Source organism: Microcebus murinus, chromosome 16 (assembly GCF_040939455.1).
Source record: "Microcebus murinus isolate Inina chromosome 16, M.murinus_Inina_mat1.0, whole genome shotgun sequence".
Lineage (NCBI taxonomy): Eukaryota > Metazoa > Chordata > Mammalia > Primates > Cheirogaleidae > Microcebus > Microcebus murinus.
In genome coordinates this window covers 22954804-22971889 of record NC_134119.1, presented here as the reverse complement: position 1 = coordinate 22971889, position 17086 = coordinate 22954804, and the positions used below count along the sequence as shown (strand labels likewise).

Genomic DNA, 17086 nt, shown 5'->3' with positions numbered 1-17086 from the left:
ACTGGATAATAAAAATATGGCATATATCCACCATGGAATCCTATTCAGCCATAAAAAGAATGGAATTGCGTCTTTTGTAGCATCATGGTTGGAACTGGAGGCCACCGTCATAAGTGAAATAATTCAGAAACAAAAAGTTAAATACCTCATGTTCTCACTTCTAAGTGAGAGCTACATAATGTGTACACATGGACATAGAGAGTGGAATATTAAGCACTGAGGACTGGAAAGGGTGAGGGATGAGAAATTACCTAATAGGTCCTATGTACACTAGTACAAGTGATGATTACACAGAAAGCCCAGCCTTCACCACTACCCAATATACCCATGTAACAAAACTACTCTTTTACTCCTAAATCTATAAAATAATAATTAAAAAAAGAAAAATGAGTTTTTCCTTTGAATGTTGATTTACAATTCACCAGACATTCTAACGCATCTCACCATGCTATGTAATTCATAATGACGCCGGGAGGTAGGCAGACACTGCTGTGTTTCTTTTCACAGCTGAGAATCTGAGGGTCCTAAAGTTAAATAATGGTTCACAGGGCTAATCACTCAGAACTTCAGGCTCCTAATCCAGTGCTTTCCCACAGGGGTTAGCCTTGATCTTCATTGAGTGAGGTTAGTAAAGAACATCTAACATATAATGTTAAGGATCTTACCATAAATGACTCTATCAATAAGAAGATCCCACAACCAGAACCAGATTTGGGAGTTTGACTGTAATGGAAAACAAATCAGCTTTAAAGATAGATGATCTAACCAGTGAATGTAGGTAGGAAACCAAGCCAGGTTCTTTTCCCAAGTGATGCTGAATCAAAGGGAACCAACAAAATCAAATGCACACTCACTTGAATTCCAGCCTTATTCTGGCATCATTTGGGGTAACACAATTCTTGCTGTTTAGAAGTTCCTGGAAATTTTACAGTTCAACATATGCTCATTATCTACGCTCAGAAAAAATTAATGGAGAAGCAAACAGATAACTGAATTTTTAAAAAATGTATCTTTTTATTTTCCCTCACAAACTATGGGCAACCACATTTAAGGAGGAAAGAAGATGCCTATTGCTCAAGTTAGACTTGAGTAAGGACAGGAAATTGCATCTTTTAAAATAGATAAGATTTCCCATCATATAAACATAATAATAGCCTTCTATCATTTCCGTTAACATTTATATTACCTAAAATAAACTCTCATCCTGATGTTGTTCTATAATTGGCATGTGACAGAGTACACATTGAAGCAAATATAAGTTCAGAAAGCTTCCTCTTTCTTTAAAAGAAATCTTCAGACTTTCCTAAACAGACAAACTTTATTTTGTTGCTATGCAACTGACATGCAACATAGTCCATCAGACAGTAAATAAATTATGGATTTTACAATGAAGAGAAAAGTCTTTTCTCTCTGTTTGAGAACAAGCCACAACTTCCTTTCATGCTATCCTAATCCACCACAGCCTTCTAAAGCTGTTTCACAAACGCCAATGGTTTGGCAAGATAAACAAGCGAATGAATAACACAGCAATGACCCAAATGTAGTTTGCAAACTGCACGCTAAGAAGCATCAATACCATTCAATTTGTTCCTACAAGCCCAGGAACCTGTGCTCCCCAGGCCTGGTAGAGAGAAGAAAGTTTATTTCACATTCACATTCTTCCAGGTAGCAAACTATAAGCAAGCTTAAATACAGGAGATTCTGACAATTTCTGTTGGCAAGCACCCTTCGCTGGTACAGGTCTCGGGCATGATTCTGCATCAGGGCATAAGAGTGATTTTAGACATGAGGGAAACATCTGTGAGGATAAGACATTGCAGAGATTGAAAAGTTATAGCATGTGGCCCACACCCGTGTTTAACATGACCTGTTCAATGTTCAAAACATTAAATATTTGCCACCATTATAAACCTTCACATAAAAATCTAGATGTTGTGCCTTTTATGAAAAGTACTAAAATAACACTGAGTTTGCATTTTCCCCCAAATCAGTTAGAAACCGCTAACAGTAGAAAAACTGGAAACAACCCAAACATCAAACAATAGAAGAGAAAGATAAATTGTATTATATTCCTATAATGGATTACTACATTTATTTATTTTTCTTCAACAACATAAATGGATTTTTCTTCAACAACATAAATGGATTTCACATGTGTTAAGCAAAAGAAACCAAATACCAAAGCATATACTACATTGTTCCACATATATGAAGTTCAAGACCAGTCAAAACCAATCAATGACAATGAAAGTTAGCACAGGTTTACTTCTGGTGGAGGAGGTACTTGGAGGAATGATGGAAAAATGGTTCTATATTTTGATTTTGGTGATAGTCATATGGGTGTATATGTAAAGTTTATCCACCCTATGCACACAGGTTTGAGCACTCTACACACCTCACTGCATGCCTTTTATACTTCAATAAGAAATGAAATTTAACAAAAAGAATCAGCTGGCTAAGGCGCATCTGGCCTTTCAAGGTGAGGCATGGCCTCTGCCCATAGCCCACACCCAACAGCTGGCTCATTCGGCTGGCTGGTTCAGAATCTATGGGGGTGGGGCCCAGCAATCTGTTTCAACAAGCCCTCCAGGTAATTCTGGTACACTCTTACAGTTCGAGAAACACTACTCTAGAGCACTATATACATTAAATAACATACAAGAAAAGCAGACTCAGCCTATATTAAACCATTTGTTCCTATTACTGCTCCTCAACATATTTCAAGAAACTCAGAAACAGAAGAGTCCACTGGCTTCCTCAAAGTACATCTACCAAGTGTAAGTACTCCTGGGGAAGGGCATGTGCAAACAACACACCTTCATTCTGCTTTTAACCATTGAATACCTTTGATTTTAGTATTGTTACAACTACATGCATGCCACTCATTAAAAACAAAAGTAAATACAAACAGTTGTATATCTTTCTGATTGTAGGTAAAACAATCAGACAGAAAGCATTCAGATACATTCCAACTCTGAAGAAATAAATGAAAATCTACCTTGGGGGAGGTATGATGGCTCAGGAGAATCACAAAAATGAAAAATTCATAAATTAAGACCAATAATCCCCATTCTCATTGTAATTTGTATAAAACTTACATAAAACACCATGTATAGATATTTATTTTCTGGGAAGTTATCAACTTTTTTAGCAAGCTACCACCCAGCCACACACTATGATGTAGCCAAAATGGATATGTTGTGCCAACAGCAAAGTCATTTCTGAATCGGTTGGGGGAATCAAAAGGTGCTTATTGTATACCTATTCATTGGTTAATATTAATTAGAAAAGCATAAAACAATCACATGATATGATAATGATATTTCCTCTGTGCATTTGGAGAAAAAGTTAAGGGATAACTATTTTTCTCCTTTATCAGACTTAGATATAATTTCAAAAAGAAAATATATGTTTGTGTCCATGTTAGTATTTAGGAATGCCCTAGAATTTAGAAGGAAAGAGAGAGATCTGAGAATAAAGGAACATAATAATAATAAAATAAACCGTTAAAAAAACACACTTTAAAGTGGTGATTCTCTTAATTGTTTCACTCGGTATTTGAACAACCAGAGAAGTGATGAGAAATCCAACTTCAGAATTATTTTGCCTATGAATTTGACTTCCAATTTTCAAATGTTTGGTTTGGGAATAAATCTGAAAGCCACATATCCAGGGCTTCATGGGCAGTCAACAGGGATCCACACTTAGAAACGGGCCTCAGGCTTGGGGTTTGATGTGCTGTGGTTGTTGGCTTGAAATTCTTAAATAATTTTTATCACTGAGTTTGTGTTTTATAAGTGGAGCTCAATTTGACAATAGAACCTGTGCTGGGGGTTTGGAGCCTAGCATCACACATTGTCCCATCTGCCACCTCCTCACGTCCCCTGAGTGAGCCCTTAGCTACTGGCCCCTGCTCAGTGATGTTGTCTCTCCCCCCCTGGCATGGTTCTGGGCATGGGCACAGGTAGAGTTGAGGCAAGTCGCAGGGCAATACACCAGGCACCTGGGAGGGTACACTCTTGCCCTTTGGATTTCCCCATACCCACAGAAGCGTGACATGAAATAGCAAATAAAAGACATCATAACAGGTTGAGAGAAAAACTATGGAAAGACAGAAAAGGGTGTTGTCCTGCTTTCTGAACAAGGGGCACACATTTTCATTTAGCATAGCCCTCACACATTATGTAGCTGTCCCTTCATGGGCTACCAGCTAGAAAGAAACAAAAAAGAAAAGAAACAAGGAGGTATAGGAGAATTAATGGGATATGCAGAAGGAGAATGGGGAGGCAATTAGGATTTAGACATTAAATGGCTGAATTCCATATTTTTACAAATGGACTAGATATATTCTTTGCAAAACAATCCTTTATTTCTTTCTGATTAAGAAGCAATATATATCATAAAACAGTCAGACATTGAAGATGTGATTGGAAAGCTACATTCAAAGAAGTATCACAAATCACCACCATCCATTCTAGTTCCATCCAGTGATACCTTCTCCATGGTGTGAACCAGGCACTTGCAACACTTTGAACCTGAGCTTACAATTTAAGAACCACTGCCATAAAGAAGTCTAAACACAATGCCGGTTAACACACAGTGAGATCGTTATCTTTTTACCTAAGCATTCACTACCTCCAATTTTACCAAAGGCTATCTTTTGTTTTCCAGCACTTTAGCCTGCCAGGGGATGACGTTGTCTAAACACATTTTCAATGTTTTCTTTTTAACAGTTAATATATTTCCAGGATGCAAGTCCATTTCTTTCTAAAAGGTTCCTAGGACACCCATTGAAAAGTCAAAAGCAATGAACTAAAAGGGATTGCTATTTTGTGGGAGAAGAACGACACCCTTTGTATTGAAGTGGGGAATTACAGCCTGTGGTCACCCTCTGCACAGTGTCTCTTTGTCAAGTAATACATGCTGAAAAAAAAAATAATACAGATGGGAAAATATTGTGCACTGTCAGATCTTGGAAACGGCCAAAGGATTTTTCCTCACCAATGTCTTGTCGATGACTTTCACATTCTGGCACCCTGAAAAAATAATGCATACATTTAATATGAAATGAATGCAATAATAATCAGGCAGGTAATCATTTTCCCAAGGAATGTAAAATTTGACAAATGTAAGGTTTATGATTCAAGGTAGGCTTGCCAAATCTTATGTGGCATGAGACCATTTTTATTACCTAAACAGCCCTTAACACAAAATGACTGGCACATATTTTTATTAACACAAAGAGTATATTCTTTCTGCCACATTTAATAGAGAGTCAGTGGCTGAAAGCTCTCTTTTAGGATATGTCTGTAGCAAATTAAAATGCGTAGTGAGGATTCACAGAATGGCATTCTTCTCACTGAGGCTCTGTTTGCACGGGCCCCGCACAGTAGTGAGTAGACCATTTATCTCGGGAGTTCTATCTACGCAGACAATCCGGATCATAGGGATTACAGAAAAGGAAACCCTCTTTACCTTCAAAAATAGGGTAGCTGATAATTAACTCAATGCCATTCTTTGCAGCTAGAGGTTCATTCTGAGTAAAATTCAAAATATTCACTAGCAATAATGGCACAGCTGATTTATTTATTTTTTTTTGACAAATATTTATTGTTTGTGTGCCAGGCACTGTGTTAGGCACTGGAAATACTGTAGTGAAGGCAACAAAGAAAGGCATCTTACATTTTAAAGCAAAGACAGATAATACATAATGTATATATAATTTAAAAGATAAATTATATGATAGATGATATATAGAAGATGATAGGTGCTATGGACAAAGAATGAAATAAAATAGAGAAAGAAACTGAAAATTGAATAGCTGAGTGGAGGAATGATTGCTATATTAGATAGTCAGTGTGAGCCCCTTTGAGAAAGTACCTACAATACATGCAAAAGCTTGAAGGACATGAGGAAGTTACTCATGTAGCTATGAAGCGTGGGGAAGAGCATCCAGGCTGAGGGAACAGAGAATGCAAAAGCCCCAACGCTGAAACATGTCTGGTATAGTCATGGGAATTCAAGGAGGCACATGTGGCCTGGGGGTCGGGAGTGGGGGGGGAACGGTGACAGTAGCAGGAGTTGCAATCAGAAAAATAACTGGGCTCAAACCACAGATGGCCTTGTAAACCAGTGCAATGACTATGGCATTTACTCCGAGTAACCAAGAGCCATGGGAGGGCTCTGATCAGAAGAGTAACACGATCTGAATTCGTGTTTAAAAGGCTCATTCTGGCTGCCATGATCAGAATAGATCCAGGAGACAGGAGGCAGGCAAGAACAGAGGGGCAGACCCACGATATCCACAGGAAGAGAGCTAATGATGGCTCCAGTGTGGTCAGATTCTGATTATATTTTGAAGACAGAGCCCCTATGGATGTAAGGGTGTGAGAGCAAAGAAGAATCAAGAATGACTCAAGATTTTCCACCTGAGTGACTGAAACTACGGGCTTCACCTGATCAGAGACTGGAGAGCCTACAGGTGGAGCAGGTTGAATGGAGAATATTACCAGCTTACGTTTGAAAAGGTCAAGTTGGAGACACCACTTAGACATCCAAGTGAGGTGTTGATTAGCAGTAAGAGTTATGAGTTCATGTGTTATGAGATGAGAAAGAGCATGATGTACCATCTACCCTTAAGTACTTCTACTCACCAAAATATTCCTAATATGGCTATCAAAGATAGAGGCTAAGTGACTGCTCATAGATGTGCACATTGTAGAGTTTCTTAGTTCAAAAGAGCTCTGCACTGGAGCTATAAATACAGAGTCAACTTCAAATTTAATATGCCCCAAAGGATTCCATCCTCTTCCCTTTTCAATTCACTTTTCTCCAGCAAGGAGCCTAACTTACAGACCACAGAAGAAAAAGAAAGTTGTAAATGAGAATGACGAGCTTACCACTCAGAGCCATGGCCAACCGGAATTCCTCCTTTAGTATCTCAAGGACACCTTGGACACCTTTCTCTCCCTAACCAAGTAAAAGATAAAGAACTATTGGGTAAGTCAGCCGGACTTGTTTCATTCATTTGTTTCACTGTCCAATCATCCTGTTTTATACATTTATCTTTGTCTAATTACCTGGAAAGCCAAGCCCCATATGATCGGTCTCCCCACAAACACAGCCCTGGCACCCAGGGCCAGAGCCTTCAGAACATCAGTGCCTTTCCGCACACCCCCATCCAGGAAGACTTCCACCTTCCCATCCACAGCCTCCACAATTTCTGGCAGAGCATCAATCTGGGGAGAGAAGAGGTCAATACTGTAACACTATTAACATTGAATTGTTACTCAACTCTACCTCCTACACCACTGATGCATCTAACTAGTGCCTGGAGTTGAAGAAATTAAGTGGGTTTGGTGTCTGCAATAGAATTATTTCCTTCTGAAAGAAGAAAAGGTACAAAGGCTAGCACTAAAAAAAAAAAACAAAAACAAAAAAAGAAAAACTAAATTTGGAATTGAGTGGCTTATGTTTCTTTCAAAGTCCAATCCAAGGAATGTTTTTTCTGTTCCTGATATTCAAATTCAAAGATCATAGTAAAAAAAAATTAGAAACATAATTTTAAAACATTCTATCTTTTATAGCAATTTTTATAAAATGCATAAAAATAAATGAAGTATCTTGTTGATATAAATTATTCTTAACATTACTCATTGCAAATCAATTGTTAAGATTCATACTCAGAAAATAGTACAAGCAGTGATGTACAAAAAATGCAAACACAGCTAGTAATAAAAAACTTAGACTCTGACTTCCTCATCCAGTATACTTTGTATCCAGCCATATGTTAGAGAACTCTCTGCAAAAATACTTTTTTTGCTTTATTTTTTGTTTCATTTCAATGTATTAAGGGGGTATAAGTGTTTTTGGTTACACGGATCGCTTTTGTAATGCCTTGAATCACAGCTATAAGTGTACCCATCACTCAAATAGTGTTCATTGTACCAATTAGTTAGGTTTTTGACCCTTTCCTCTTCACCCCTTCCCCCCTTCCCCCCCGCAACCCCGGCTTAATTTCTTCTAAGTTTTACATTCCTCTGTGCACAAGTGGGCTCATCGTTAGTTCCACATGTGGTGTTTGTTTTTCCATTCTTGTGATACTTCACTTAGAATAATGGTCTCTAGTTCCATCCAAACTGTTGTGAAAGGCATTAATCCATCCCTTTTATGGCTGAGTAGTACTCCACGATATGTGTGTGTATGTGTATCAAATTTTGTTAATCCACTCATGAATTGATGGGCACAGGTTGATTCAACATCTTTGCAATTGTGATGTGATAAACCTTTGGATGCATGTGTCTTTTTTTATAAAATGACTTTTTTTTCCTTTGGGTAGATATCCAGTAATGGGTTGATGGACTGAATGGTAGGTCAACTTTTAGTTCTCTGAGGATTCTCCATATTGTTTTCCATAATGATTGTACTAATTTGCAGTCCCACCAACAGTGTGACTACATGCACCTTGAAGATCTTGGTTTTCATTGACAATTGATGATGGGCTCAGGTTAGCACTAGAGAATCAACATCCTCATAGAGGTGGATTTGGTGGATTGCATTATTGTTCCTGATCCTTCACGCATCTCAAAATCCACTCCCTTTCGAAGGCAACCTCACGGTTTCTCCCACTAACAGAAACAGAGCACATTTGCCCATTCCTTGGCTTTAACCTTGACCATGCCACCCACTTTGGCCAATAATATGTGAGCAGAGATGGCAGAATGCCATTTCTGAGCATGGGCCTTAAGCAACCTCATATATTTCTATTTACTCTTTTGCAACTTGCCACTTGCCATGAGAAGAGCATCCTCTAGGTAATGTTTCCTCTCCAGCTTGGGCCCAGGATAAATATTTAGGAAACACAGCTATCAAAGCCAAATGCAGCTGGATCTGAAACTTGGAGCACAGCCACCTAGCTAGCACCAAGCCTAGATCAGTAGACACTAGCTAACACAAACTTTCATGGGCATAAATGATTACTGATTTAAATCACTGAATTTGGGATCGTTTGTTTTATAGCATCATGTAGCAGTTGGTGACACAATTGGCTACTTTGATGTAGATCTTTGCATTTGAGAACAGAAACAATTCACAAGGTAACCTATATAGATCAAAATCTGTAGAAATGATCCACATTCATCCCAAAATGTTAAAATATAAAATTAAGTCTAGTTCTCATTTAAAATGTATACAGAAGAAGCTACCATACAATCGAGTACACTTTTTCCAGAAATAATTATGCTGAAATCACTCAAAGGCTTTCCCACTTCAGCTCTAAAATTTTAGAGGCTAAACTTAAAGAGAGTTTTATGTAAAAGGCTAAAGACCAAACACAAGTACAGATTTAGAGGAAGTGAAGGCAACACTTGGCATGTGCCCCTAAATGTTTGGCAGGTAATATGATTTTCCCCTTTTCCTTTTGGCTTCTCTGCCTTGCCAAACATGCTTTGGATCCATTTACATATGTCCCTTTACCTATACATAGTCCTCCTTTTACATTCAGGCAAGTTACATCAACATATAAATGCTACAATTTCCAAGCGATGATGCAAGCTATAATTAAGCATATTTCCCCATTTGAAACCAGAACCAAAGAAAAATATTAGGTAGCTTCGGTTCAATACACGTTTTCAAAGTCAGGCAAATCAAGTCTGTTTAGGTTATTTCCAATGCCTCACCTGACCTAAAAAGTAAACTAAAAGGATACTTAAAATGTGAATCCTGGATTGAAACACAGAGTTCAGGTTGGTGTTTCATAGGTCCATGGACAAGATCTTTTATCCACTGCTGAACATTTCTATCCTTCCCTTTTTCTTTCAGGGGCTACAGTGTTAGTAGGCATATGTTATGCAAAATAATTCTGATCAGAACAGATTAAATAAATATAGTAGACAAACCCATCACTTTATGGCTCTGTTTCTGTTTCCTTCTTTTCAGTTTGCTACATGTCTGTGAGATCATTCATTTCAGTTGTTATTTCTTTCTTTAGTGCTTCTTGAGAAAACTCATTAAACTCCGATGGAGTTAATCTTCAGAAAATATGGTAAGATCCTTATGTAGTGTGGCTCCTCTGTCGCTCTATTCACAGATTTATCAAACACTTGGTTGAGGGCCTGATATATTCAAGGCACTAATGCCAAGCAGGTTCAGGGACATGAGAAGAATCTCACAGCGATCTGACTCTCAAAGGGAATCCTCTCTCTCCTTCCTGTTGAAGTCACCCTCTTCCAGGATGCATTCCCACCCCCACCCCTAAACAAAATTTATACTCACAGGAAATTCTCACCTTTCCACCATCTCATAGCACCCATTGGTATACTCTTGATTTCTGACATTTTAGGTATGCAAACCTTTGTGCGAATGAAAGCAGTTAAACATAAACCAAAGCAGATAAATAAACAGAGCTGCTTAGCCAAGAATGAAGGAGACAGAGTCCGAACCACTGTTCATAAATCCTCCCCGGACTCTATCCCACCCCACCCATCGCACTTCACTAGGCAGACCTGGGGTGGTTTCTACTAAGCACACTTAGAAAAATCACTGGTTCATATACATTTAGCTGATTGTTTGCAATGGCAATCTTCATTTCCTCATAGCATCACCGGAGAGGGGTGTGTCGTGTAAGGGAGGAGGGTTCTGTTCCTTATTCCTGGAAGCTGAATTTGGCATGTGCCTTGCTTCCACCAATAGAATGTGAGAGAAGTGACAATGTGTCAGTCTCAAGAGGCCTTGCATACTTCTGCTCATGCTCTAGGAAACATGACACCTAAGAGAACAAGCCCACCTAGGTGCCAGGAGACATGTGACAATGCAGAACTGTCCCTGCTGAGCTCATCCAGCCCTAGCCTCTCCCAGTGGACACAGCAGCTGACTACAGACAGGTATGAGTGAGTCCATCCAAGATCAGAAAATCCCCCAGAAGATCTCAGCCCAAATCGCCAGTGCACAAAATCGCACAATGGATAAATGGCTATTGTTTTTTCAGCCAGTAAGTGTCAGAGCAGTATGTTGCACAGCAAAAGACAACTGAAAATTAAATGTTTCTCAAAGATGGAATTGCATTGAACCCTTTTTATGAAGACAAATAAAATCTCTTATAGCTCACAGAACATGCCAAAGGACTCAATTTGAGAAACAGTGACTGACTTAACAACACAAATGCTTATTTTGTGAAAATGTTTTGCAGTTGGAAATATTCACTGGAAAAGAACATCACATTTTTAAGCTTGAGGTAGTTTAGGTCCAGTTAGCATCCAAATAAAAATGTGAAATTGAACAAAAAAAAAATACTGCTGGGATTCAAACACTCCTGATAATGTCTTTAAACTCTAGTTTGAGAATATCTAGAAATCAATTTGATTCTATCTCATTATTCTCTAATTACTTCAAGGCCAATCTAGGTCACATTATTATCATGAGGACAAAGACCATGACATGATCTTATTTTTTAATTCCTTTTGGGTAGAGCAGAGGCCTGGCAGCAGTTTTCAGAAACTATGTATTAAGATGAACTGAAGTTAAATTCCTATTCTATAACTCTTAATGATAAGTATTTCCCCCATACAATGGAACTCGATGATTTATAGAAAAGGAGAAATCATATAATTCACTTTCTTTTTGAAACCAACACAGCACTTTGAAAAGGCTCAAGCTGAAAAGTCTGACTTGCTCACCTAGCTCTTACCCCTTAAGAGCGGTGAGACAAGGGCTCGAACCCAAGACAGTGCTCTTCCCATGACCTCATGCTGCCTCTGTGGCTCTGACTTATGATGTAACAGAATCTGCCGGACAGTGAGTCTTTCTGTGCAGCTACTGAAAAGCTTCACACCACAGGCTCCCTCAAGCCTTTTGCCACCCACTGCAAAACCCACACGCTGGGGGAAAGACACCCTTCACCATAAACCAAATCTGTTCTCACGTTTCTCTCATCATCGCAAGCCTAAAATTTGCTCTTAAGTGGGAGGCAAAATTCAAGCAAGTATCTCCTCCCATGCATACAGCACGCAAAGGGGAGGGTTATTGTTTTTTTAAAAACAGTCTCAGAGACCACAACTCAAAAAGCCCTTTTAGATGTTTCCATATCCCCTCAGCCAGAGGGAAATAAACCACACCATTTAGATATTTTTCCCTTAAAATTTAGTTAGATTTGATTTCAGTAGATTTATATTTTATTTTTAGAAAACAAACTTAATTTGGCCTGCACACTAAGTCTATGTCTTCATACACAAGTGAGGTATAAATTTGAGAAAAAGCCTTGAGCTGTGACCAACTTCTCCACCCTCCTCAGAGGAGGGCTTCACTTTCCACCTCTATTTACCTGCAGGCAACATTTAATATCACCTGAAAAGACGTGTCTCTGGGAGCAAAGCTGAGTTGGAAAGGGCTGACAACTTCCAGGTTCATGATGTTAAATTCTTGACTATATAATCCTACAGTGGACAAAGACTTGGTTGGTTCTTACCTTTAGTGTTTTAGAAAAAAACTGCATATGTAATATGCATACCCAACATTCCCTGCTTTGCCATAAGACCTACAAAACTGGTCTATGAATGTAGCTAAATCAACCTGCTAGTGAGTTCAATGAAATAATAATCCACTACTACTTGGCTAAATTATTTGTTCTACTCTTCTTCCAGTTGTTCAGATAAATTCAACTGGTCATCCCAATTACAGCCATCCATACAGTAACTATGACTGAATGGTTTTGATAAAAGGGGAGAAATATACACGCACACACACACACACACACACACATGATGATCCAGTTCAGAGAGAGGTGGTGGTTTGGGAAGTTCATCCACAGTATTTAGTAAGTATATATATATATATATATATATATATATATATATATATATATATATATTTTAAGTTTTGTTATATGATGCTACTTGACTTTGCCTATGTAAATCAAATTATAAAACATTATAGTTTAAAGCCACCAAAGAAATCATCACATTGTGACTTTAAAAGATGAGCAAACCAAGGTTCAGAGTGGAAATCAATTCCCCCGTCCCTCAGTGGTCCAGGCACTCCTTTTTAGTTTCCTTGATGGCTAAATTATGGTAATCATTAAGGCCCCCTAATTGGTCTTCCTGCCTCTTGTCATGCCAAAATCCAATTTAGGAGACTCATTGCTACTAAACCAAGGCTCTTCTGTTGCATAGCCAACAACTCATAGTATTCAAGAATCTCCTCCCTTATCTCTCCAGACAGATGTATTTCCCAGGACTCACTCCCACCAGATACTGCAAACAAAATGAATTGCTTGGTATTCCCCAAGCACATCTCACTCCTTCCTGTTTCACATTTTCTGTTCACACCCCTAAAGACAGGGGTCACATAGGGACAGAGCAGAGGTGAAAGGTAGCTACGGCATCATTGCCTCCTCTACAAGAATCTCGGCCAAATCTCCACAAGGGGAGAGCATGTAAGGGAACCACTTTTAAAACCCACCTATGCTCCTGGCCCTATCCTGGACCCTGGATGCATAAAACCTGTGTCTGTCTCCATGGGCTTTTGATTCACTTCTGGTCCACCAATTCTTGATCATAAAATCTGCCCCAGCACCTCTGCTGGTTTCCTTGGATTTGGGCCTTTTTAGGAGCTAATTGCTCTCCATCACAGTTCTAACTCAGTCCCACAACATCAGGCCAGTTTAGTTCCCTTTTATATCTAGGTTCTGGACCCTGATTTGCCCAGCACAGTGTATGCAAGTGTATAAAAACCATAGATGCTGTAATCTGAGCATTTCGGGAGGCTGACGCGGTTGGATAGCTCAAGGTCAGGAGTTCGAAACCAGCCTGAGCAAGAGTAAGACCCTGTCTCTACTAAAAATAAAAAGAAATTAATTGGACAGCTAAAAACATAAGTAAAAATTAGCCAGGCATGGTGGCACATGCCTGTGGTCCCAGCTACTCGGGAGGCTCAGGCAGGAGGATTGCTTGAGCCCAGGAGTTTGAGGTTGCTGTGAGCTAGGCTGATGCCACAGCACTCTAGCCCAGGCAAAAGAGTGAGACTCTGACTCAATAAAAAACCATAGATGCATGTTGGAATCCCCTGGATAACTTTATAAAAATATCAGTGTCTGTGTACGCCACTTCCCTGCCAGAGATCCTGATGAATTGATCTGGGACAGAGCCTGAGCATCAGGATTCTTGAAAGTTCCCCAAGGAATTCCAATGCACAGCCCAGATAGTTCACAACTCAACCAGAGTAGCCTAGTGCAGCCCTATTCTTTCCCTATTGCCACTATCCTCTCTCTGCAGCTTTGCAACCCCCAAATGCACAGGAAATTCCAATCTGTCCCTCCTCCTGACTTCTTGTCACAATTGTACCCTGATCCCAAACTTTACCAAAGCCTTTGGTAAGCCCCCAATTCTGTTAGTTCATCTTCTTTGGACTCCCATGGCATAATTTTTTCTTTCATACTCCAGTTTACATTATGTCTATTGGTGCACCTGTGAATACAAGAATAATCCCTGCCCACAGATGACTTATTTTTTAATAGGGACTTTTATATGTTTAAAAACAAATGTACTGGGCTAACTAAACATAAATATACTAGTTAATTTGGGTAGTTATGCCCTGCCAAACTCAAAATCCAAGATCTCCCATATATTGCAGCTTGAGTGATCACACAAAAATAGACACACACACAAGGCAGACACAGAGATAGAACTGCAATTGAAATGGGAACTACAAACAGAAATCCCAGCGTTTGCTGAAACTCACAGTGGCTGGCACCCCATCAAGTTGTCGAGCCCCATGATTTGACACCAAGATCCCATCCAAACCATGTTTAACTGCCTCCCTGGCGTCATCACCTGGAAAGAACAAAATAACAAGACGAACACCTTATAGGAACTGCATGTTAACTGAAGACTTGAGTTCAGAGGCCTCTGCATTCCAGACACAGGTACACCTTTCTCAATACTCTTAAGCATAAAAATATACCCCTGCGTTAGATCTAGAATATTAGTGGTAGTTTATTTGGCCATAAAAGTTAGCACTTGTAACAATTTAATTATGAAATAAAATTATCAGCAAATAGTAAATTGACATGAAGTTTAAACATTTATATTTATCTTTATAAGGTCGCTAAGTATTTTTTTTAATTAATATGATCATACCAATTTATCAGTTAGCAGAATTATTCCTCTGCAATACAGATGGCATGAAAGAATATATGAATGGCAAGTACTTTAAGTGTAACAGGCAAGGAACAAATCTATCTCAAAAACATTCTTTAGGCCGGGCGCGGTGGCTCACGCCTGTAATCCTAGCACTCTGGGAGGCCGAGGCGGGCGGATTGCTCGAGGTCAGGAGTTCGAAACCAGCCTGAGCAAGAGCAAGACCCCGTCTCTACTATAAATAGAAAGAAATTAATTGGCCAACTAATAAATATATATATTTAGCCGGGCATGGTGGCAGATGCCTGCAGTCCCAGCTACTTGGGAGGCTGAGGCAGGAGGATTGCTTGAGCCCAGGAGTTTGAGGTTGCTGTGAGCTAGGCTGACGCCACGGCACTCATTCTAGCCTGGGCAACAAAGTGAGACTCTGTCTCAAAAAAAAAAAAAAAAAAAAAACATTCTTTAATATGAAGTTGTTATAACTTCAGTAACTATTTTAAGTTATATTGTTCTATAATTGTACTTTGCCCACTGAAATATATAAAAATAATATTAAAATTCTACACTACATCTATAACCATGTTCCAAAATATATTGAGTTCCAAAAGTTCAATTTTAAAATAGATTAATAGTCTCTTAAATCAACATCCAAAATCTTAAAAAAAATTTTATATTCTAAAGTATTATTTTCACCATGCTCCCAGTAATAAACCATTTGCTAATAGAATCATGAAAACAACACTAGTTCTCAAGTTTATCACTCAAAATGCAATACTATGTAAAACCAACAGGTTCAAGTTTACAGTAAAAATCAAACTTTGGAAACTTAAGCAAATGCATACAGAATATTGTACATATCTATAAATTCAGCAATGGAGATCAAAGCAGACTTGAGGAAGAATAATTTAGAAATTTACAGAGGAAAACCTGTAATTCTTATTGTTTTTAAAATTTCATGTTAAAATACCATTTTCCAAACTGTGTTTCATGGAATATTGGTTTTGAAATATTCCCATTTAAAAAAATCATGATAATAATAATTTTCTTCTAAAATAATTGCTATATGAAAATGCTAAACCTATGTGTTATGGACTGTCTGTATCCTCCCAAAATTCCTATGTTGAAGCCCTAACCACCAACACGATGGTATCTGGAAATGGGATCTTTGGGAGGTAATTGGAATTAGATGAGTTCATGAGGGTGAGCCTCTCATGGTGGGGTTCATACCCTTATAAGAAGAGATACTATAGAGCACGCTCTTTCTCTCTCTGTGTGTGTTTTCACAAAGAAGAAATTATGTGCGCATACAGAGAGAAAGCAGCAGTCTGCAATCCAGGAGAAGAGCCCTCACCAGACACTGTCTATGCTGGCACCGTGAGCCCAAACTTCCAGGCTTCAGACAGTGAGAAAACACAGTTCTGTTGCTTAAGCCACCCAGTCTATGGTATTTTGTTATGGCAGCCTGAACTAACTAAGACACCATAATCTATTATTATCTGTACTACTATTTGAGAATCCACATTTAAGGAATGCCACAACAAATTCTAAAATGCAATGAAATGGTATGAAAGATTATCTGATAAATGAATTGCCAGCGTGTACCCACTGCTTTGTATTTCATCTATTTGTTTGTAGCCTGGTGTTTTGTTATACATTTTGTTATAGGTTCCATATGTAGTTGGCAATCTATATTTATTTTATATTGAATATAAGGGCTAATGTTCCCATGAGACTGTTTTGGCTGTCTGTTTTAATCCAAGCATGCATTACATTTTGTGAAATCTCATTGGTAACTTTTGAGCCATTCATGGGGAAAAGGCCCAAGCCTCTAGATTGAAAGATGACTTTTTCTCCCACCCCATTAATTGCTTAATACATTATATTTTATTGTTATTTCATATTTTATAACACATGTTTTATAACACGGCTTTCTTTTCCTGGATTTCTAATTGCCTTTT

At 38.6% G+C, this 17086-nt stretch overlaps 1 protein-coding gene across 1 annotated transcript in view; it reads right to left on the bottom strand.

Moving 5' to 3' along the window:
- Positions 1–4347: 4347 nt before the first annotated feature.
- The window catches only part of HAO1 (hydroxyacid oxidase 1), a 53222-nt gene continuing 40483 nt past the window's right edge, over positions 4348–17086 (bottom strand). The window contains exons 5-8 of the mRNA XM_012755220.3: positions 14731–14822; positions 7080–7238; positions 6900–6969; positions 4348–5036 (exon numbers count right to left, since the gene is read on the bottom strand). Of these exons, the coding sequence (XP_012610674.1) occupies positions 4966–5036; positions 6900–6969; positions 7080–7238; positions 14731–14822 (392 nt within the window). The 3' untranslated portion in view covers positions 4348–4965. The remainder of the gene's footprint in view (positions 5037–6899; positions 6970–7079; positions 7239–14730; positions 14823–17086) is intronic.